The following is a 23,907-nucleotide window of genomic DNA, read 5'->3' on the forward strand; positions in this document are numbered from 1 at the left end:
CACCCATATTCTTCGAGCTGCGTTGCAAAGCCATCAGTTTCTCTGTTTCAACGACAAGAACTTAATTGTCTTCAAATCGTTGATCCTTGTGTTTATCGCCAGTTTTTCAAAGTCTTAGCTTCCTTTCTATTTTTTTCTCGAGTGTCGTCTGTCTCATCTGTACGGTTAGGTGTTTCAATACTGCCTTTCCGCTATTTTCTTTCTTCAGTGCCTTCTTTCATTTTCTCGGCAGAATTGCGGATGATCTCTCTTTATGGCGTAGTTCCGTGTCTTCTGGCTTGTTCCATTCATCTCTTCAGTGAGCTTCACCTCCTTTTTGGCCTTCTCTTCGACGTTTTCATTTTCCTTAATTGATTCCTCTGCCTGACCGACAACGAGGCAGCCTCTTGCTGCCGAAATTATCTAAATCATCGTCTTCTTTCAGTACGCTTCTTCCAGCCTGAGCTGGTCGTCTTTCACACAAATGCTCGTTCAACACCACAGTTGATTATCGTTCTTTCATCGCCGTCCTTGGATTTTATGGCTCTGGACAACTCTGAGTGTCCGGAGGAGGCTGAACCAAAAGGACAACGATATATGGAAGACGATAATCCAGACTGTGAAGACGATACTTCAGACTGGGAAGAAGACGAATGGCTCAGACTGTGAAGACGAGAATTGGGGACTGGGAAGAAGAAGATAGTTCCGATACTGAAGAAGACGATGGTTTAGATACTGAGGAAGAAGATAATTCAGCTTGTAAAGAAATACCTCATTTAATCAGTCAAAAGACAGAGGAATCAATTAAGGAAAATGAAAACGTCTTAAGGCTTGAGAAAGAGAACGTAGAGAAGGCTCTGATGATACAGGAATTAAAAAAGGAGGTAGAGAGGCTCACTGAAGGAGGAATGAAAATGGAACAAAACATAAGAGACCTGGAACGACGCCATCTAGAAAGGGAGAGACAAATCCGCTCAATTCCTGCCGAAATGGAGAAACTGAGAAAAGAAATAGCGGAAAAGGCGAAACAGACAGAACACCTAATAAAGGAGAACAAGGATAAACAGTCAACTCTAATCATTTTGGAAAGTACGGCAGTAGTTCTCGAGATGGAAAAGGCGATGCTCAATCACGATCTGAAAGAGATGGAAAGTGACAGAAATGCGACCAAAGTCCAACTAAACAAGCTGAATGAGGACTTGGAGAGACTTCGAGAAGAGAGCAGAAGGAAACAAAATAACTTTGAAAGTCTGCAGAAGGAAAATGATAAAAACCTAAGGATTAACAGTTTAGAAGACGAATTAGCAGTTCTTATCATTGAGAAACAGAGAGCTGACGAAAATTTGCAACAGCTCGAGGAATGTAAAACAGATATAGTAGAGAGAAAGAAGGAACTCAAGAACTGGAAAGAAAAGACCACAGGGATAGAGAGATCCTCCGATTGGAGAATGAATGCTCTCTGAGGCAAAAGGAAGTCATCGGTCTGTTAAAAGAAACTAAAAGTATTGTAGCACAAGAGGCAAATGGCAAGCTAAACGAAATGACGAGGAGGAAAGTACAGCTGGAATTCGAACTGGCTGAGACAAAAGAGGAACTGGAGACAATGGAGTTTGAAAAGATGGAAACAATAGTGGAAATTGAAAGACTCCAAGAGGAGAACCTGGCCAAGGATATGAAGATCGAATCCTTGGAAACGAAACTCAGGATTCTTAAAGAAGAAAAGGCGATTGAAAAAGTGAAGGAACACGAACTGATAAGTAAGGAAAAGGAAATGTACAATAGAAAGAAGAATCTGGTTAAATTGGTGCCGATAGAACTGCCTGTATCAGAAAAGAAAGTTGAAGAGAAAGAGACTCCGGATAAACCTCGATGTCTGAGGAAACCTCAGATCAACTGTAAAGCCCTCTACCAACGACTGGACAGCATCGAGGAAGGAATCAAGCAAATCGAAGCATTGGAACATCATTCAACTGGCACCAAAAGACGCTCAAAAGCCCTGGCTAAAACTCCATCGGTTAAGAAGCCCCTAAACACAGAAGTACATCATAAAATGATGATGGAATCGGCAGCCAGGCTCCAAAGATTGGAGCAAGAATCTGCAATGGTACGAAAACTCTACAAGATCAATTCTGTCACCTGAAGACTCTGCATTTTTAGGAAGACAGGTGATTTACTTTGCAGAAGAAAGAAGATAGGACATTCTGGCTATGGTACAGAGATAGCTGAAATTTTGTGATGGAAATTCATTCCTAGATGTTAGTTGGAAGCATCTCTGCACGATGGAGAGACTACAGTGGCTGGTGGGACTAACGGCAAGTGCCTGAAGACTGGACTGTTGTGTACCCCTTCTCCTGCCACATGATACCCCTCGGTAACGGATCAATGCCCAATAACATATACTTGGAAGGCAACCACTGGCGCGGCGTAAGAACCCGTAAGTTTCATGCCTACCTCATATGTGAATTGGGTTATGCATTGTATACTGGATCCCATTCTTGCATATACTACAGTGGCAACCTCTGGCGCGGCGTAAAACCCCGTAAGTTCAATGCCTATTATATATGCAAAATATGGGATGTGCAATGCATACTGGATCAAATTCTTGCATATACTACAGTGGCAACCTCTGGCGCGGCGTAAGAACCCGTAAGTTTAATGCCTTTTATATATGCAAAATCTGATCCTAATGTGGCAGGGGCACAATGGTAAGTCATCGAAGGGCGCACCGTCAGGAGTCGCTGCGTTTCAAAGTCGTGCGATTTGGAGATTGGAAGCTTCCTGTCTGTAGCAGAGGACTGGGTTGTGGAACCAAACATTTATAACAAGTGAGCAGAAAAATGGCTTTTGGATTTTGGACTGTCAAGAAATCACCTGGAGGTTCTTCACTGACTGGCAGGCGTCGCATGATGTAGGGTCATATGACTGAGGATTCCATCTCTCTTGGCTAGCTGATGGAGCTGAGAATGGGGAAGGGTCCACCCCTGGCAAAAATAAACCCCCATTCAGAGACGCTCTGTTGGGGTGAGATCGCTATGACAAGTAAAGGTCCACAACAGTTATATATATATATATATATATATATATATATATATATATATATATATATATATATATATATATATACATATATATATATATATATGTATATGTATATATGTATATATATGTGTGTGTGTGTATGTATGTATATATGTATATACATATATACATATATATGTTATTACATATATATATAGTTATATATATATATATATATATATATATATATATATATTATTATAGGACTAGTCTGGATATATCTTGAGATAAATTATTCAAAGCCATGCTTCTAGGGCAAACAGTCCTCATCCTCAAGTACCCTAGAAAGCTTGTAACTTTTTTGAATAAATATCTCCACTAGATACCACCCAGTTTGAATGAGGTCCTGTTAGTAATTGTAAAGTTAATATATATATATATATATATATATATATATATATATATATATATATATATATATATATATATATATATATATATATATGTATATGTATATATATATATATATATATATATATATATATATATATATATATATATATATATATATATAAAATATATATGTATATATGTGAATATATATGTATATTCATATACATATATATATACGCACACATACACACAAACACACACTTATATATTGATGACCTAGTTTAGTGGGCCACGGGTCCTTCAGTGATATTGAAACGACTGACCCCATCACACTGAAGGCCTGAGGAACGAGTATTTTGAGGGTGAAAATGGACAATGTTCTCTATCCATCCTGAGCTTTAGCTCTGTAAGAAGTTCTCGCGAGCAGATCTGTCTCCGGCTTTTTACCCACTATTCACTTCTCTTCCTTTTAATCTCTGTCGTAATCCTGGTCAAACATATATACAAGTTGGAGCCACATCTCACATGTTACCTCGTTGATGGTGGATAGATAACGTTGTCCATTTTCACTCCTCAAATACTCGTCTCTCAGGCCTTCAAATGTGATGGGGTCAGTTGTTTCAATATCACTCAAGGACCTGTGGCCCACTCAACTAGGCCATCAATACAGATGGACAATTTACGAATACTGGTCACTAAACTTTAGTGTAGGGTGTACTGGGGTAATTCTATATCGTCTTGTTTATCCTGTTGTAATAAAATAAAGCATCTTCTTGATTTCTCTGTAAGAGGATTTAGTTTTAGTTTTCTGGAAAAGAAAATTATTGTGCCGGCTTTGTCTGTGCGTCCGCACTTTTCTGACCGCACTTTTTCTGTCCGCCCTCATATCTTAAAAACTACTGAGGTTAGAGGGCTGCAAATTGGTATGTTGATCATCCACCCTCCAAACATCAAACATACCAAATTGCAGCCCTATAGCCTCAGTAGTTTTTACTTTATTTAAGGTTAAATTTAGCCATAATCGTGCGTCTGGCAACGATATAGGCTAGGCCACCACCAGGCCGTGGTTAAAGTTTCATGGACCGCGGCTCGTACAGCATTATACCGAGGCCACCGAAACATAGATCTACTTCCTGTGGCCTTGATGATACGCTGTACAGAAAACTCGGCTGCGCTGAAGGAAACTACGGCGCATTTTTTATTTGTTTTTTATTTTCTTCCTACTTTTAAATGTCAGGTATTTGAATCTGACCTTTCCCTTTCAGTTACTTCCTGCATTTCAATTAAGTCGACCGGTACTTTGCATGAGGCAATCCTTTTTCTATTTTCCTCTTTCACTCTTTCACTCTCACTTGAGTGAGGAATTTACGTGGGAAGTGGGAGGGGTGTTTCCATGAGTTGATGGAGTCTTCTGCAAGGTGATGAGTAATGAAGTCACCTTTCACTCTCTTTCCAGTGGAAATGGACAGGAAGAAGCGTGATTCTGTCGTCATAGCAATTTCCTGTTGGGAGAATAGTTTGTTCTTCTTGTTAGGGCATCATTCTGAATGATGCCCTAACGAGAAGGGTGAAACAAGTCGGCACCCCACGAGAACTACCACCTACACAACACATCACTAAACAAATAATACACACACACATACACATAATAATAATAATAATAATATTATTATTATTATTATTATTATTATTATTATTATTATATATATTATTATTATTATTATTATTATTATTATTATTATATGACTTTCTGTTAATATTCTGAACAAATAAAAATAAAAAAATATTCTGAAACCATATTTCGTTAATTCATGCACAACAACAACAACAATAATAATAATAATAATAATAATAATAATAATAATAATAATAATAATAATAATAATAAATAATAATAATAATAACAGTGTACGAATGAGAGAAAATACAGAGACACATAAAAGGGAAGTATGGTAAAAAGCTGATGAAAATAAAACTAAATTACTGTACAAAATAAACCGTTTTATCTGAACTGGAATATTTTTAACTAATTGTTTTTATTAGATTCATTCAAATATAAGAAAGAGCTTTTACTTATTTTTGTTAAATTCATCTCCGTGCCTGTTCCTACGCGAAAAGATTCAAGAAGATCAGGTACTGTGGCAGAGTGTAGACCTCGATTTTGTACCCTATGGATGACATAGGTTGTTTTAATTTCCCTCCGTGCATCATAATCTTACAGCATCTGCTCTTGCTTCCTATACACATCGAAGAAGAAGAAGAAGAAGAAGAAGAAGAAGAAGAAGAAGAAGAAGAAGAAGAAGAAGAAGAAGAAGAAGAAGAAGAAGGTGGTTTGCAACAAGGGCTGCCATTGGCCTGTTACTCGTCTCTGTCTTACTTGGGATTGGCACCACTGGCTCCAAGCTATGGGCATTTTACAAACTTGTCACCACTATGGTGTTTTTGACAATAGACAGAGGAGTCACCAACAGGCCACAAACAAGGCACCGAGATGGTGTTAGTTAATGTCAACAGATAGAGGCGTCATGTCACCATCGGTATGCGAAACAAGTCAGTGTGAGTGAAAGGGTTTAAAATAAGGGCTGGCAAATAGTTTGCATGTTTTCCGACCATAATCTAAAGGTCATCGTTGCTGAGTCTGGTCACTTCGAGAGCTGTTTAAAGAAAGGAACTACTTTCTCCGAACGTCCCCAAAAACTTCTCCATATGAACCTGCCGAACGCGACGAAGAGAATCGTCAGGATAATGGGGATTCGTTATTATTATTATTATTAAAGTAGTTTAACCAGACCACTGAGCTGCCTTTCAGCTCTCATAGGGCTGGCCCGAAGGATTTCATTAAAATACTAGATCTAGGCCTGAAGTCAAGCGCTAGGACCCAATAGATCATCCGATACAAAGATGAATGAATTAAATTAAATTAAAACTGCACATACATCCTCATACACAAATACATTTACTCGTGACTTCCTTACATACATACTAAAACGGTATATTAAAATTCAGAATATAAATTAAACAAAATTTTTTAAATTTTTCTATTTTTTGTAAAATTCAAATGTTAAAAGGGTTTTCATGCTTTTATTATTTACTTATTTTTATATTTTATTAATTAAATTACAGTTCTTCAAGGAACATCAAAATCCGAATGATTGAAATTGTGAAAGATTCTGACAAAATTTCTTTCACTGATTCTATTTCCAAAAGTAGACATTCGTTGTCAGTCATACTTTGGACATTCACATAACACATGTCTGACCATTATTATTACTTGCATTCTGAGCACTCTCGGGAGCCGGGCCATGTGGGCTGCCCATTATGCCCATGTGTCAGACGAGTATACCTACTCTGAGGCTGTTGTTCATTTATATGTGTCTCTCTCTGATATGATGAACTCCATTTTTTAACATTAGGTTTATTTCTTTCAGTTTATTACTTTCAGGTTCTTCATCCCATATATATTGCCATTTATTTATGATACCCATTTTTATGTGAGTTGCATAATCAGTAACAGGGATATTCACATTTGATCTTGTCATGTGAGTTGCTGCTTTAGCTGCTTTGTCTGCATCTTCATTTCCTTTGATCCCCACATGCGCAGGGATCCAACATATTTCTACATTTTTTCCATTATTATATAATTTATGGAGATATAATTAATGTTGTACTATATTATTATTTGATTTGTAACTTTGAATAGCTTCTATAGCGCTTCTTGAATCACTGAAAATCACAAAATTATTGAATGATGATTCTTTAATTATTTGTATAGCTGATGCAATTCCATACAATTCTGCTGTAAATACAGAATCATTATTAGGAAGAGAGAACTGATAAGTTTTGTCTTGGGATACTGCAGCATATCCTACTCCGTGTTCTGATTTAGATCCATCTGTATATATTGCGTAAGTGGACCTTTTCGGTTTATATGCTCTATTGAATGCTGTCTATGGTGTTCTGTTGTATATGAGTTACTTGACAAATACTTGAGGTGTGTGCAAATTCTCGTATTATCCACTGTCCAGGGAGGAGGTGATTTTACTATTACAGGCACTTGTATATTTATATTCAGCGATTCAAACAATCTTCTAGCTCTAATTGGGAAAGGTGGTGGATAGTTGTTTATAAATACATCTCTTAATTCAAATAATTTTTTGGTTGGAGAATCACTAGTTTGAATTTAAAGCACTCCTTTCATTGTTACTAGCTCTCTATGGAGTATCAATTCACATTCAACTTGTAACGATGATTTTGGTGATGATCTAAAGCGCTCCTGAGCATATTCTAAGGCCTTCATTGTGAACAGGATCTACATTTTCAGAACTGGCGCCAGATGCCGAGCCACTTCGCTTCCATAATCATGATGGACGAAACCTGTTGCCCCTATACAGCACAGTAAGTGTATGTCTGTCGGCTCCCCAAGTAGTGTTCGAGTCAATTAAATTTAGTGCTCTTTACTTTTAGATTTTACATATGTAATGTGGGCTCTCCAGTTCAAGTGGGTATCAAATACTAATCCTAAAAAAATTTTGCTGTTTGGCCAATTATACTATATTTGGATTTAAATCTATTTCTTCAATCTTTTCCACTCTTTTTATTTTTATAAAACATGGTTGCTTGAGTTTTATCTATGGAAAATTTAAAGCCTACAGATGAGGCCCATTCATCTATTTTTACTATGCTTTTATTAATGATCTGTTCTTGCATGTTTTATTCGGGATGTTGAATAATATATGGCAAAATCATCCATGTATTATGTTTACTTAATGCCAAATAGGTAGATTTTTACTGATATCATTGATTGCTGAAGTAAACAGTGCTCCACTCATGACGCTCTCGTGGAACACCATTTTCAAGTGGAAATGTTCTAGACAGATAATCATCAATTCTCACCTGAAAATTGCGATTTGTCAAAAAGTTCTGTATAAACCTACTGTAGGTAAATGTCCACGGATGTTGTTGTTTTGTAAAGTTTTTAACATAGCATACCTCCATGTAGTATTTGTATGTTTTTCAATGTCAAAAAGACAGCTACAGTAATTTGTTTTCGTTCAAAACCTCATGTATATGGTCTTCTGTTGCTGAGAGAATCCAATGTGGATCTGTTACACTGTGACCCAAACTGAGTGGGAGTTAAAATTTTATTTTCTCAAATGTGCCTTGTTAGTCGAGCATTTACCATTTTCTCTAACAATTTGCATAAGCAGCTTGTTAAAGAAATTGGTCTGTAATTATTTACGTTACTGGGATCCTTTCCAGGTTTGGGGATAGGAATTATTATAGCTTTACACCATTCATCTGGAAATAAATTTCGAAGCCATAAATGATTATAAAACTCTAATAAGTATGACTCTGCCAGAGGTGCTAAGTGGCAGATCATCTCAAACAAATTGTCACTTCCAGGAGCAGATTTATTGTTGCCTGAGAGAGCATATTCCATCTCTGTTATCAAATTTTCTATTATAATAAATATCGTCAATTGTTTCAAAATTTATTGTTATTAATTCTATTTTATTTTTTTTTGTGCGGAAGTGTTCATCTAAATTCTTATCACTACTACATTTGCTAAATTTTTCTCCATTATATTACTTATTTCTTTTGAGATCATGTTTTTTTCCCATCTTTAATATGGTGTCTTAGGTGGTTTGACATAAACATTATATTTTCCTGAATTTTTCCTATATTTTTGTATGGGAGTATTATTAGAGAGATCTGATGACATTTCCATGAAATGTATTCTTCCTTGAATTACTTCTTTTGTAAATTTTGCAGATATTTTGTTGTATATGTTTAATAAATACTTAGAAAGAATAATGAGCATTTTTAAGTTCTTTTCTGTTTGTAATTTTTTATTCATTTTATTGGTTCTCAATAAATTATCTAATTGTCTCCTATTGAGTGTTTCATATTTATTAATTCTGTTAACTCATCAGACCACCAGGAACTGTGCTTTGGTTAAGGTTTTGACTTTGGTATTGCTTTATCAGCAGCATTTTCAATGAAATCAACAAGAAATTCTATTAGTTTCATTATGGTTCTAAATATTCAAATTGTGGATATTTCTAGTGTGCATTTATCGCCCTAATCTGCTTTATAAATGTTATAGTGAGGGAATGTTTTAGTAAGGATTATTTTGCAATAAGGAAATCAATATTGGAAATGATCACTTAAAAGATAAGCTATCAATCATTCAACTAATCTGTCAACTAGCTTTGCGTTGTACATAAAAGTTGCTCATTGAGGAAAATGTTCCATGTGCTTTTGAAAATATGTACTAATTTCTGTCATCATTTATACGTTAACATGTCGTTTGAATCCATGAACTCTTCTATTTTTAATGCCTGCTCCATTTGGATTTAAATAACGATAGTCCATATTGGGTTGTGAGCGTTAAAAATCATCTACTATTAATAGGCCTCCAAGATTGTTAAGTAAATCTTAAGTTTATCAATGTCGTAACTTTTATTAGGTTGGTTAGTATAAGTTATAAATTATAATATCATTTTTTTATCCGGTATTTTAATACTTGATATTTGCAATATTAAATTTACAGCTACTCTGTCAACATACTATGTACACATATAGCAGTACCTAAATTTCCTTCTTCTTCTCTAGATGTAGATACTAAGGTATATTTAATTTCATTTTGATATTGTTTATATTATACAAAACACATTATCATTGGCTCAGTGTCTCCTTAGTAATAGTGCTGTATTTTCCAGTGTAATCTAGTCTGTAACATGTCCATTGAATAAATATAACATTAAAAGCATAACGTTGGTGTGTTCAAGTTTTATTTTCTTTTTGTGGATCATCAATCTGCATGTTTTCAAAATCCTATTTACAATATTATTATAAGACATATGTGTGTCCAATTTGCCATGCAGCCCTTTTCGTAGAGTGTCCAAACTAGTAGTTTATTTTGTAACTTATAAAATTTCGTATAGTGTTTGTTAAACTGTCCTTGTTATATTACTTGTTTATGATGTCTGAAGAAGTATCTGGTTTGATATCCACATGTGTTTTCGTGTGTCGTTTTTTCATTTACTTGTTGTGTTCCATTGTTATATAAAACTTTCCACCACATAATCATTTTTGTCAATGAATGAAAAAAACTTTCATACTATTTCGGTGTTCCTGCATCTGTTTCATTATTTATCATTACTTAGGAGACAAAGGTATTTTCTTATTATTTGGTTTATGTTCTTCTTAAACTCCGCCTTTATTTAATGGATGTATTCTAATAATAGTTGTTTCTTTGTTGGTCTTGGGTGAGTTCTCTAGTATTCTTTTTCTTAGCTTTAATTCACTTAACTGATCTTTTAACATTTCTGTGGTGTTTGTTTTGTCTTCGTATGACTTCTATTTCTCTTAAAATCTCAAATGAATTTGAGCAAAGATTTGTATACATTTCTTGGTCCTTTGCTATAGTTGGCTTTTTCTGCAAAGTGGTTACAGTTTTTCTGAGACTGATCTATCCGGGTTTTGTTATTCTTATTTATTTTTAAAATTTTTGTTTCTTTGATCTTATTGCTGCAGAAAAAGTTCGTTTTTGAAGTGGGATCATGCATCTCTAACCTTAATTTTAATTTGGCCTTTTATAGTGTACCTTGTCCTCCATAATTTCAATCTGTATTGTATATGTAATATATACCTTAGATTCATGCTATGATTTTATCCACAATCACACATTTTGTCTACCACACTTCCAATTGTGTGTATGTTTGTTGATCTGGTTGCACATACAGATGTATTATGGCAATTTTTCCTCCTTGTATGTCCACATACTACAGTTTTGCACTGTAGGGGCTTTAGGACATACGGTCTCAGTTCTCTGCTTGGCCCAAGATTTTTATTTTTATGGTAAATTCATACTTCAAATTTATTTGTTATTCTTAGTATTTTTCATTACCCGCCTACTAGCTATGTTGTAAATTTCTGCAGTCTTGTATATTGTACCCCTTTAAGGGAACCTAGCACATATTCTTTCTATTGATTCATCATTATCAGGAGTACTATGGTACCCCGGACACTGTCCATATTGTCATGTTTTTTAATATGTACTTTAACATTATCAATATTTTTTATATTTAAGTAGTTTTTCGATTGATTTCTTGTAGTGGTTCCTATCAACCACATCTGTTCTTTTACTTGTCTGAATGAGTATTTATGCAGTTGGAATGTCGATTCAACAAGAAGTTTTCTAATTTTAACATATATTTTTTCTCCGTTTCTAATGTTAGGAATCTTGACCAACTTGCACTCCCAAAGAGGGAGTCGAAGTTTGTCAATGTTGGGTCAACATATTTGGGTTTTTTTTGGCTTGTTTTTCATTGGAGCATAGGGCTCCAGTGTAATTACGTTCGTATTTTTTTCGGATTTTCCAGAGGAGGTCAGAGGAGGTTTTGCAGTCGTTAACTGTACCCGAATCGCTACCATCAAAGGGTCCATAGGGTACTTAAATCGCTAACACAACCCTTTGCATTAAGACAAGTAAATTGAGAAAAAATTTAAAAAGTAAATAAACCTGAAAACCTTAAAGATATCATCAGCCTTTCATGGGTTTATTCTTCCGCACGGCACAAGTGAGAACCGACTCCCAAATGTCCGCTGGTCTCCACCCTACCCCATAGGGGATGGCACAACATGATTAGAGGGCTCATGTAAGCCAAACCCGCTGGTTAGACTGAGAGTATTTCAAGAATGCACTCATCTCACTCTAATCATGTTATGGGCAACTGATGAATGCCGAGAGTCCTATCCCTAGAACCAGACCCCTGAATCCGTATCCAGCCCTAAAGAATAGTTCCACCTTGATATCTCAGGTCCTGAACACTACTGTGTAGTTGATGGTCCAATACAGTTCTCTACTATTTAGCTTCGATATAAACCCATTCCCAGCTATGATATTCTTTCCTATTTATCAGGTCCACTAAATTTTATCAAAAGTGGAAATTTCCACAAATGTAATCCAAAACAATATACAATGGCATATGACTTCAATTCCGAACCCAGAAACAAATTCCTGGGTTCAAGATCCTCAACACGCTGGCGTGGTCTCATATGGAGGGGTGTGGGACTTGTTCGAACGGGCTCAAGGAAAGGATGTTAGGTTCATATGAACCTGCTGAACGCGACCATGAGATTTTAAGGATAATGGGTATTTGTTGAACGTACAAAAGCATGTTATGTCTATATGCACCTGCTGAATGCGACCAAGAGACTGTAAGGATAATAGGCAGTCTATGAACGCGTCCAAAAGCATGTTAAGGTTCATAAGCACCTGCTGAATGCGACCAAGAGACTGCAAAGATAATAGGCAGTCTATGAACGCGTCCAAAAGCATGTTAAGGTTCATATGAACCTGCTGAACGCGACCATGAGATTTTAAGGATAATGGGTATTTGTTGAACGTGTACAAAAGCATGTTAAGGTTCATATGCACCTGCTGAATGCGACCAAGAGACTGTAAGGATAATAGGCAGTCTATGAACGCGTCCAAAAGCATGTTAAGGTTCATAAGCACCTGCTGAATGCGACCAAGAGACTGCAAAGATAATAGGCAGTCTATGAACGCGTCCAAAAGCATGTTAAGGTTCATATGAACCTGCTGAACGCGACTAAGAGACTGCAAATTGGTATGTTGATCATCCACCCTCCAATCATCAAGCATACCAAATAGTCTATGGCCTGGGGGGTTCCCGTGTGCATGAGATGTACCCTAATTCACCCACTTGCCTTTTTAAGCAGTAGACACTTTGAATTATCTGAAAATCAGGGTGGACTTTCTGAAACTCAAGGTAACTGGAAAAATTTAGGCTTAATTTTGCTATATAGGGTGATACTCTGACCCAGAAACTCTGGGGTACCTGACCTTAAAATACCCATATCTCCTTTGAAAATTAACATAGAAGGCTCATTTACCACTCACAATGTTTCTTTTAATGAGCTCTTTCCAATGATATATAAATCTTTAACTTTTAGGGCTATATTAGGCATAAATACCCAAAATGTCACCAGAAATCAAGAAAAGCTGATGATTAACCTCATGAAGGAAAAATGGTAAAAATCAAACAATATTAAAGAATGAATGGCATATATTGACAATAATCAACGCAGCAACACTATATTAATCAAATAATAGGCACTTTATTATTTTCTAAACACACAGAAGCATACAGTAACTTTTCATAAAAACTTTATTTTTAAAATGCTAATTTATGGTCATTGCTGTCTAGGTGGCACTTTATCATGGTATGGGGATTAATATTTGTTGATAAAGTACTTTGAAAAACTTCTCAAGTGATAAGTTATCTCCCACTTAACAACATAATTTTTTCGTCTTGTTTGTTTGTGCACTTCATGCAGTTCAACAAGGTTGTAACCAACTTATAATCCTTTCATCTGATACTGATGTCTTAATTCTGTTCTTGCATTACTGGAATGAGCTTCATTATCAAGGATGCAGTGAACTGTGGATTAGAACTGTATCTGGGGATTCAGTCAGCTATATTGCTATTCATACATTGACAGTTCAGCTAGGGAGGGAATCTACTAAGTATGCCTTGCAGTGTGATTCCTGACTGGCTGTGATTACACAAGCAAATTTGGGACTAAACTTGCTGCTCTAAAGGCACATCCAGAAATGTATTTAAAAGAATTTGGAACTAAAATAATTTGAAAGTCAAGTAATCATGGCTGAAGAGCATTTGTAAAACAGCAGACCACCTGAGAAACTATATGTATCATCATTCCAAGAGGTCATGTTTTAAGAACCCACCACCTACTAGCTATGCAACAATACAACATATAAAAAGAGCATACTTTACACATATCACATGATTTCTGTTTTATCTAAACCTAAATGGGAGCCCCTTGATCTTATGTTATATGGTTATAAAGTAGCTGATGATCTTTTGGTGCTAACTGATGGAAAGAACCCAATACCTGAGGAATTAATGGTGATGTGCAGTTGTACAAAAATGTGTACATATCACTGAACCCTGTCGCAGCAATCATGTTCCTTGCTGCAGCTTTTGTAAATGTCAAAGTGGTCTTAGTTAGGTGATGCAACATGTAGCAATCCCTTTAGTTACAGTATGGGCTGAGAACGGGCTTGGTACACAATCATGAGAAGCAAATACTGTCATTCGTCCATAAGACCTGTGTGTAAATTTGACTCTTACGAATGCGTTAAAGCTTAGAATATTTAGCTAAGGAAAATAAAACTACAGACATTTCAGTTATACATATAAATACATGTATTTACATTGTAAATTTAAAATATATACTGCCTTTGAATTTACTTCCTTTTGATATTAAAACTACTGTTATGGATGTTGAATTAGTTTAATTCAACCAATACAACTTTTCATTTGCAATGTCATAGTACCCTTTTAATACTAAAGCGCTACAGGGCTAATAAAATTTTCATGCTAGTATCCAGAATTTATAGTCATATAATTATTTAAGGAAATTGTGCAAGTTATGTTTTTTATAATTTTATTCACTTGAGAAGTTTTTCAGCACTTTATCAACAAATATTAACCCCCACACCATGATAAAGTGCCACCTAGATAGCAAATGACTCATAAATTACTGAAAATAAAGTTTTATGAAAAAGTTACTGTAGTTTCTGTGTTTAGAAAGTAATAAAGTGCTATTATTTGAATAATATAGTTTTGCTGTGTTGGATTATTGTCAATATATGCCATTCATTCTCTTTTATGTTGTTTGATTTTTTACTCATTTTCCTTCAAGTGAGGTTAATCATCAGCTTTTCTCTTGATTTCTGGTGACATTTTGGGTATTTATGACCTAATATAGCCCTAAAAGTGAAATGATTTATACATCACTGGAAAGAGCTCATTAAAAGGAACATTTGAGGGTAAATGAGCCTCATGCCAATTTCAAGGGAGATATGGGTATTTTAAGGTCAGGTACCCAGAGTTTACGAGTCGAACACACCCTATATATAAATTTGGGTTTGAATTTTTCAGTTGCTGCCAGGTTTCAGAAAGTCCACCCTGATTTTTCAGATAATTCACAGGCCACTGTAAAAGGCAAGGGTGAATTAGGGTACATCTCTATCTTCACACGGGAACCCCCCAGGCCATGTATTAATAGAACAATATCCTCATAAGTATGTTTATCTAAGATGACTATCGTGTTCGCCTTATCTGCTCTGCTAATATGTAGTTCGTTATCTCCTTTGACATTTTGCAGTGCTGTATTCAATCGGTTTGGAAAATAGCACCAATCAACACGTTTAATACCAGCACTATACACCATTCCCTTGGCCAAAATTAATCTATCATTGTCTTCTTTTTGGTGATTGTTTTTCCTTTTCTTCAAAGGTCTTCTGTATTTTCAGAATGTCTGGTTTCTTTGATGGATTATTAAATATCATTCCTAATTCGAGTGCTGTTTTCGTTGTTGAGAGGGTTGTTGGAGAGGATTTTAGATGAAAGATTAAGTACATTATTGCTTTCGCCGTAATTATTCCATGGAGAACGTGAAATAAGGTTTGATAATTTTGGCCAAGGGAATAGTGTACAGTGCCTGATATTAAACATGTTGATTGGTGCTATTTTCCAAAACGATTGAATACAGCATTGCAAAATGTCAAAGGAGATAACGAACTACATATTACCAGAGCAGATAAGGCGAACACGATAGTCATCTTAGATAAACATACTTATGAGGATAAAATGAACAACATATTGAGCGACCAAGACACCTAAGAAAAACTAACATCCAATCCCATAGAAAGAGTCAACGCAGAGTTTCACAGTTTCAGAAGGGCAACATTCCTTGGAGATAATAGACACCTCATCAACAAGTTTAAACATTCTAGTGCCAAACTAATTTACTTATAATGAGTAGTAAAGACCCACAAAATAAGTATCCTGCATGTGACCTCCATTATCAGCACAATAGGCGTGTACACATTCTCTTTATAAATTTCTCAGAAATTTGTTAAAACCGCTTTGTAGGAACTATATTCAACTCCCACATTGCTAATTCAGCTGAATTTGTAAATGCAGTTCAAAGTGTACAAATTAACCAAAATTAACATTTAATTAGTTTTGATGTACAAAGTTTATTCACCTGTGTACCAGTTTTAGATCTGCTTGAATTTTTAAATAGGGAACTAAATAGATATGTTTTTTCCATACCTGTTCCAGACATTTAAAATTAACTAGACTTTGTGTAATAGATACTTGTTTTGTTTTTAATAACAGCTATTATAAGCAGAAATTTGGAATGCAAATGGGCAACTGTTTGTCTCCAGTGCTGTCAAACATATGCATGGAATTCTATGAAACTCGAATTGCCAATAGCATATTGCCAGATGATGTTTACTGGGTTAGATACGTAGATGACACTTTTACAGTTTGGAGTGTGAACCAAGACATTGATAAATTTCTAACTGATCTTAACTCCTTGGTACCATCAATAAAATTCACCATGGAGAAAGAAACAAATAACTCCATAAACTTCTTAGACACTAATGTAATAAGAACAGACAATGGCCTGAAATTCAAAATTCACAGAAAAGCTACAAATAACAACTTAATGATCAATGCAAAATCGACTCATGTTAATGCAATGTTAAGTACATGATTTGAGATTCATTGCAACAGCACTTATAAAAATGGAAGTAGTCTTGAGTATCTGGACGAAGAGTTTAGAACATCACCAGAATTGGCATAAAAACACTTTTCAATCAGGGAAATAGAAGAATGTTTATTCCTAGCTAAATAAACAGAACAAACACCAAAAGGAATATGGTAGAGTAATACTTTGGTTCTCCCTTTCCACCCTTCATTCAATGATATTGTCTACCTTAAGAATATTAAATTTAAATAGCCTTTTCTTACCCCAGCACAATAGGAAGACAGTCATTTGCAAATAACCCCAAACAAGAAGGTGTGGTTTACAAAATACCTTGTGAATGTGGCAAATTCTACCTGAGACAAACCGAAAAGATATTATTAATTAGAGAATTTCCTAACATCAATATTGTTTAAAAACAAATTCTCCAAACAGCGCTGTTAATTTAAATGTGCAAAACTGTGGCTGTCCTATTCTTTGGGGCAAAACAGAAATATTATTCAAAAGAAAAGATATGATGACAAGAATTTGTTAGAAACGGCTTGCATAAGTTTTTAGCAAACAAAAAACTTTGACATTAGTCAGGGCATGTATATAAATTAGACTCCTTTATTCTGTTCACATTACTTCACAACGGCATAAATTAGAGAAAGGTTTTAAACAATCACCAAATCGTTGAATAGTTCTCTTAACTTTTCTGAACTTTTCTGACCATTTGGTTATGATCTAATTCAACCTAATTTTAACTTCTGACAACTGTTCTTTTATTTTTTCTCCAGAGAAACAATGTTTGTGATTTTATGTTGTGTACTTATTCTCTGTTTAGTTGTAACAAAGTGCCTTGAAGAGGCCTGGTGGAAGTGAACATTGAGCTATTAGGAGTGTTTTATTCTCTTTCTCCTATGGACTATATATTCACACACACACACAAAAATATATATATATATATATATATATATATATATATATATATATATATATATATATATATATATATATATATATATATATATATATATATATATACATATTTGGAAATATTCTGTGAAGGATGCTGGTTGGATGTAACACCAAGTTAAATCTCAAGTTTGGGGCCAAGGTCTGAAAGATTAATCTATCCCAGAATGGGAGACTGCCTAAAAACTGGCCATCGCCGACTTTGAGAGCTTACCTTTCTCTATTTGTCACAGGATAGCTAACCGTAACTGGCTGACCAGTTAACAGTGATATGGTGAGTCACTAACTAAAAAATTTTCCTTATAAATTTGACGAATGAGTTTGCGCTTGAAAATTCCATTTGACTGATTAAAGTACACTGAAATAGTTTTTCAAACAGCCAGCAGATTTCCATCTATGTTAGCAATATCTATGAAACCACATATCTGTACGGGCTATTTTATTGTGGCAAGGATAGGACCATTCTAATCGAGATAAACTGATTGGCAGTAGTCGCATGTTCATTGCTACTTGAAATCCCATCGTTTCCCGACTGTTTTAATTCCCTAATCATTTTATAATTTCAATGTCAAATGCGGTTGGTAATAAGAAACTGGGCCCCTTTTATCATTCATACTTTCTTGCCACAATTAAAATACTGAAATATCTAACATCTTGATTCTTGCTCTGATTTTTCGTCTCCACGCAATGACTGAAACGTTTTGTAAACATAACGTGTTCTTTAATTAACGCCTCTGGCGAGAGGAGTGCCCTTTTCAATATCCTCTTGTGCATGGAAAATTACTATTTTTCATTTTTAACATTATGTAAAGCAAAGGTACTAACAAAGTTTTATCCAGTTCCAAAATTCTTAGTGCGTAGCTTAATACGAATATTATCAGTGGAGGAGACATTTGATTCAAAACACAACAGAATTGTTCGTCCTGTTTCTGATGTCAACATTTTTATAACAATCTCTCTTTTCTTTAAAAAGTGAGGTGTTATCGTTTCCTCAGGCTTTGATCGACTCTATTCGACTGGTTCGTTTTTCATAAGTAAAATTTGTTCACCTTCCTGTAAATACACGCACACATATTCAAGTATCCCAATTAGCGCACCCAAGCGTATTAAACATGCTTGATATATAGGAATCAATGCTGTATTTTTTCGAACTGATAATTTATATTAACTTCATAATGCAAAATTATGTCTTAAAAAATGAGTGAGGATTAATAGTGAGGAACACCCTTAACTTCAGAGAGAGAGAGAGAGAGAGAGAGAGAGAGAGAAAATGTGTGTATGTAAGATAAACACTGACCTACTTAGCCTACTATTTTAAGGTTTGTATGAATTTGTTTTCAGTGCTTGTCAAGACGTAATTAACAACAACCACCATTAAACAAAATACAGTTGTCTGCCGTCTTTGCTTTTGCTTCGAAAAGAACACGATTTAAATAAGAAAGAGAAATGCTGAAGTTTATAGGGTTTTGAAGCGATTAATATCGGACTTGGCAGTCAAGTAAAACTGTCAATCTTTCTTTACTGGATCTGAGGAATATGGAATACATGCACGCATAGGAGGGTGTAAGGGGAAGGGAGCCAGAAAGGAGGGGAGGGGAGGGGGGAGGGGGAGGGGAAGGGAGGTGGGAGGTGAGAGGGGAGGGAAGGAGGGGAGGGGAAGGGGAAAGGAGGAAGGGGAGGGATAAGGGAAGGGGGACTACACACAACACACACAGAAAGGCGGCCAAGGAAATTATTATAGATAATTTCAAAATTGTGCGTAATACCCATAACTGAACAATACAAAGTCCTATCGTGCTTAAAGACATAAAACATAACAAATACTCCATGAGCGTTAAAACACAACGGAATGACTCAGACTAATGATATCATTCGTTGTCTCCTGGAGGAGCCCGAGGATCTTCGACATTTATCCGGCATCCAGCCAGAGGATTTGCTGCATATTTCCTTCGTGTCACTCACACGCTGGTCTTTCTCAGTACTCAATCTCCAGGAATCCTTCTCGCCAGGCTTTTGTCTCAGTCAACTGAAAGAGCATGCTGAAAAATTGCTCATGACTTGTACATTACATATCGTTCACAAAAACCTCATTTCGGCTTTATCGTCTAACTTGTACCTTGCTAAAATACTGTCTAGCTTTCGGATCAAGCTACTTCAACCATTATTTGTTGCTGCGAGCTAATTATCACCTCCACCATTTGTGCGGTGCTTCTATACCAGCTGTTTCTTTCAATGACCTTTCTTCAATTCTTCACTAATAATTGGTTTTTCTAATCATTCATTTATTAATGATCCCCTCTCCTTCTCAATTCTTTTCTGTTGATACTTCTAAGACGAAAAAGCTGTTATTCTCAGCAGACTAAGTATACCTTAGTTTAACCAGACCACTGAGCTGATTATCAGCTCTCCTAGGGCTGGCCCGAAGGATTAGACTTATTTTTACGCGGCTAAGAACCAATTGGTTACCTAGCAACGGGACCTACAGCTTATTGCGGAATCCGAACCACATTATAGCGAGAAATGAATTTCTATCACCAGAAATAGCCCTCTACCCTTTCACGTCGGCCGGAGACTCGAACGCGGGCCCAGCAGAGCGCTAGCCGAGGACGATATCGGCCCATCCAATGAGGAACTTCTCAGCAGATAGCTCACAATACAGCAGACTCAACTAATGAAAACTTATTTCAAACCCGATATTCTAACATCATTTTTGTCATTCAGTTTAGCGCTAAAATAGTCGTGAAGAGAAAATAAAATAGCTAAATCGCCCTCCAGGAAGGTAGGTACTTTATTCCAAGCCACAGAAGCCATAACTATAGGAATAATGAATTTTCATCCTCCTTACGCTTCACAAAAAGATATCCAACCTTTTTTATTTATTTATTTATTTATTTATTTATTTTATTCATTTATCAATTTGCATACCTATTTATTTATTTAATTTATTAATCCGATCATTTGTTTATGTTCTTATTCATTTGTAAATAATTCACTATTCATTTATCTACTGTATTTTATAAATTTATCTTATTTATTTATGTTTGTCTTTATTTATTCATTTATTCATTTATTCACCCAACACATTAAAAAGGTCTTTACACTTATAAGGTATCCTTTCTTTTATTTTATTTTATTTATTTATTTATTTGTTTATTTATTTATTTATTTATTTCCTTCCTTATTTACTTATTTATTTATTTATTTATTTATTTATTTATTTTTATATAAGTTATTTTCGACATCACATTACGCAGGCCTTGTACGTAAATAATAGCTTATTAGTTTCATTATATCTAATAAATTTGAACATATAATTTAGGACACTGGCAACACCGAAAATGAACACAGTGACGGGATAAATAAAATTCTCGAATCTGGTTAGCGTTAAGCGTAATAGAGAAACAACGTTCTTCATATTATTCACGAGCTAAATAATGAACTGGTGCTCTTTTATTTCCATTTTAAAAACGGTTCAGAGGATTCAGCATTTAACGTAAGGTGTACAAGAATTGGGCATTCTAAGTGAAGCCTTTGACCATTAAAGTTCGAGGGCAGCTATTCCTTTGAAGGTATAACAACAATATCTCGTGTTAAAATTGGGTTAAATTATGAACGATAAATAGTGTTATGGCTAACATTTATACTGCATTCATATACTCCTGTTGAATACTGTTCTTATATTTGTTTTTTTTTTATAATGGTTGCACAGGTTCAAATCAAAAGCATTGCATACTTCCTCAATAATATTATTTTTTTTTTCTATCTCTCTCAGTAAGCTTTAAATGGTATCACAAGAGGGAAGGCAAATTTATACAAACCACACATTCATGAACAGCCACCGCCAAGACAACTAAATCAATAACAGCAATGACGATAAGAACAGTAACATAATGAAGTTTATATTTACATGCTTATTTTTCACTGCTGTATAGAAACGATGGTCAACCGGACCTTACATTGATCTCTTAAATTATTGCCATTTATTATTATTATTCAGCTTGATTCACTGCTTTACCGATAGTTACTTCTTCTCAATGATCATACGTGGAATAACTATTTCAAACAACTAAAATCTACCAGCTTATATCAGGAAAACAAAATCCAGCACAAACAGTAAAATACACAAGCAAATATTGACTACAATTCTCTGTTATTTTCATTTATCATGATGAAAGGCATGCGATGATGACACTGTAAAAAAAAAAAAAAAAAAAAAGGGGGAGGAATTTGCATCAGGAGCACATAAGATCAAATAAGTTAGTTCTATTTCGGTAAGGTAAAAACTGTGTTCAGGTCAGGTTAATCTTTATATGAATGTTTATTAATGCAAATCATAACCTTCATAATAAGGGTTAGATATTGTGTTAAGAGAATAAACTTTTAGTGTACTAATTTTGTGCTACAAGTAAAGTTTTAAAAGAGCCTTGCAAAACTGCGCCTCCTAGAGAGTCAATCATAGTTGTTATCACCCTATCAATTTACGGCGAAATACCACAGTACGACCGAAAACTCCTAAAATAATACATTATTCGCAAGTTGCTTCACATAACTTCCTTAGAATTCCGCCTCCAACCGTAAATCCCAAATAAATTCCAGGTTTCGTATTTGACATGGCGTCGACATCATTTTGAAGTCATTTAAAGCCAGAACTTTAAATTATGTCTAATCTTTTGCTGATTAGAACATTACCGTATTTCTAAGGAACTGCCCTACAAGAATACTGTCACAGGGCTAGAAGTAGCAATTTTCTTTTGTTACTACATTTCATCCTATTAGCACCTACGCAGAAGCACTGCCAAAACGTATCAAAGCGAATGACAGCTCTTCTCAAACCACTGCATCAAAAGAAATGACACACTTCCTGAGCTTTCAACGGCGTTAGGATCCTATTTTACAAAGGTGACCCATGACGTCGTTAAAATGATTGAGTACCGTGTGACGGGTCCTATAATGTTAAATTTTTCAAGTGTAGTTTTACATCATCTGGACTTTTCTTTTATTGTAGAGCACAATAAAACATACAAACATACACACATACACACAGACATATATATAGATATATATATATATATATATATATATATATATATATATATATATATATATATATATATATATATAAAAGTTATAACACGTTAAATTTTTCTTGAAGTATATTTTTACATCGTTCGACTTTCTTTACTAGGAGCACAATCAAAGAAACATACACAAACATACACACATACACACAAACATACATACATTTATATGCATATATATACATATATATATATATATATATATATATATATATATATATATATATATATATATATATACACATACACAAACATTAAGATACAAATGTCGTTTAACATCTAATTCTCTCCACTTCGGTAGAGCGTATTGGCTATTAAACATTTGGAGCTTAAAGTTAGTGAATATAAAATGTCACGGTGATGTGATATATATATACTGTTTATATATATATATATATATATATATATATATATATATATATATATATATATATATTATATAAAATTATATATATACTGTATATATAACTGAATTTCTTCTATCTCGCCTGCAGTGTTGAAATGTAGGATGCGAGTAGTTATTCCGTGTTTTGATACGCTCACGGCAATGGAGCAAAATGATGGCTGATATGGCTGGAGCACAGCGACTTTTAAAGGCAATTTTCAGCCAATAATAACTATGCATACGTACTATTTCATATGTATCAAGTAAAAGTGCATACCTTAGTTTAACTGGTGACCACTTGAGCTGATTAACAGCTCTCCTACGTGGCTGGGCCCGAAGGATTAGATTTATTTTAAGGTGGGCAATGAATTATTTTGAATTGTGGGGACATTCCACTGAGTGAACAACTCATAAAGAATATTTTTAGTAAATGGCTGGCTTTCACTACAGGGTCGAGGAAGGTTATTTACTTGTCTTCAT

At 34.9% G+C, this 23,907-nt stretch overlaps 2 protein-coding genes across 2 annotated transcripts; both read left to right on the forward strand.

Moving 5' to 3' along the window:
* The first annotated feature begins 632 nt into the window (after positions 1 to 632).
* On the forward strand, positions 633 to 1,442 carry LOC136834670 (myosin heavy chain, clone 203-like). Its single transcript, XM_067097257.1, has one exon. It carries the CDS (start codon positions 633 to 635, stop codon positions 1,440 to 1,442), a length of 810 nt encoding a protein of 269 aa, XP_066953358.1.
* Positions 1,443 to 1,519: 77 nt separating this feature from the next.
* Positions 1,520 to 2,119, forward strand: LOC136834671 (coiled-coil domain-containing protein 102A-like). Its single transcript, XM_067097258.1, has one exon. The coding sequence runs from the start codon at positions 1,520 to 1,522 to the stop codon at positions 2,117 to 2,119; it is 600 nt and encodes a 199-aa protein (XP_066953359.1).
* The last annotated feature ends 21,788 nt before the right edge of the window (positions 2,120 to 23,907 follow it).

The sequence above is a fragment of the Macrobrachium rosenbergii genome, chromosome 54, assembly GCF_040412425.1.
Source record: "Macrobrachium rosenbergii isolate ZJJX-2024 chromosome 54, ASM4041242v1, whole genome shotgun sequence".
NCBI lineage: Eukaryota > Metazoa > Arthropoda > Malacostraca > Decapoda > Palaemonidae > Macrobrachium > Macrobrachium rosenbergii.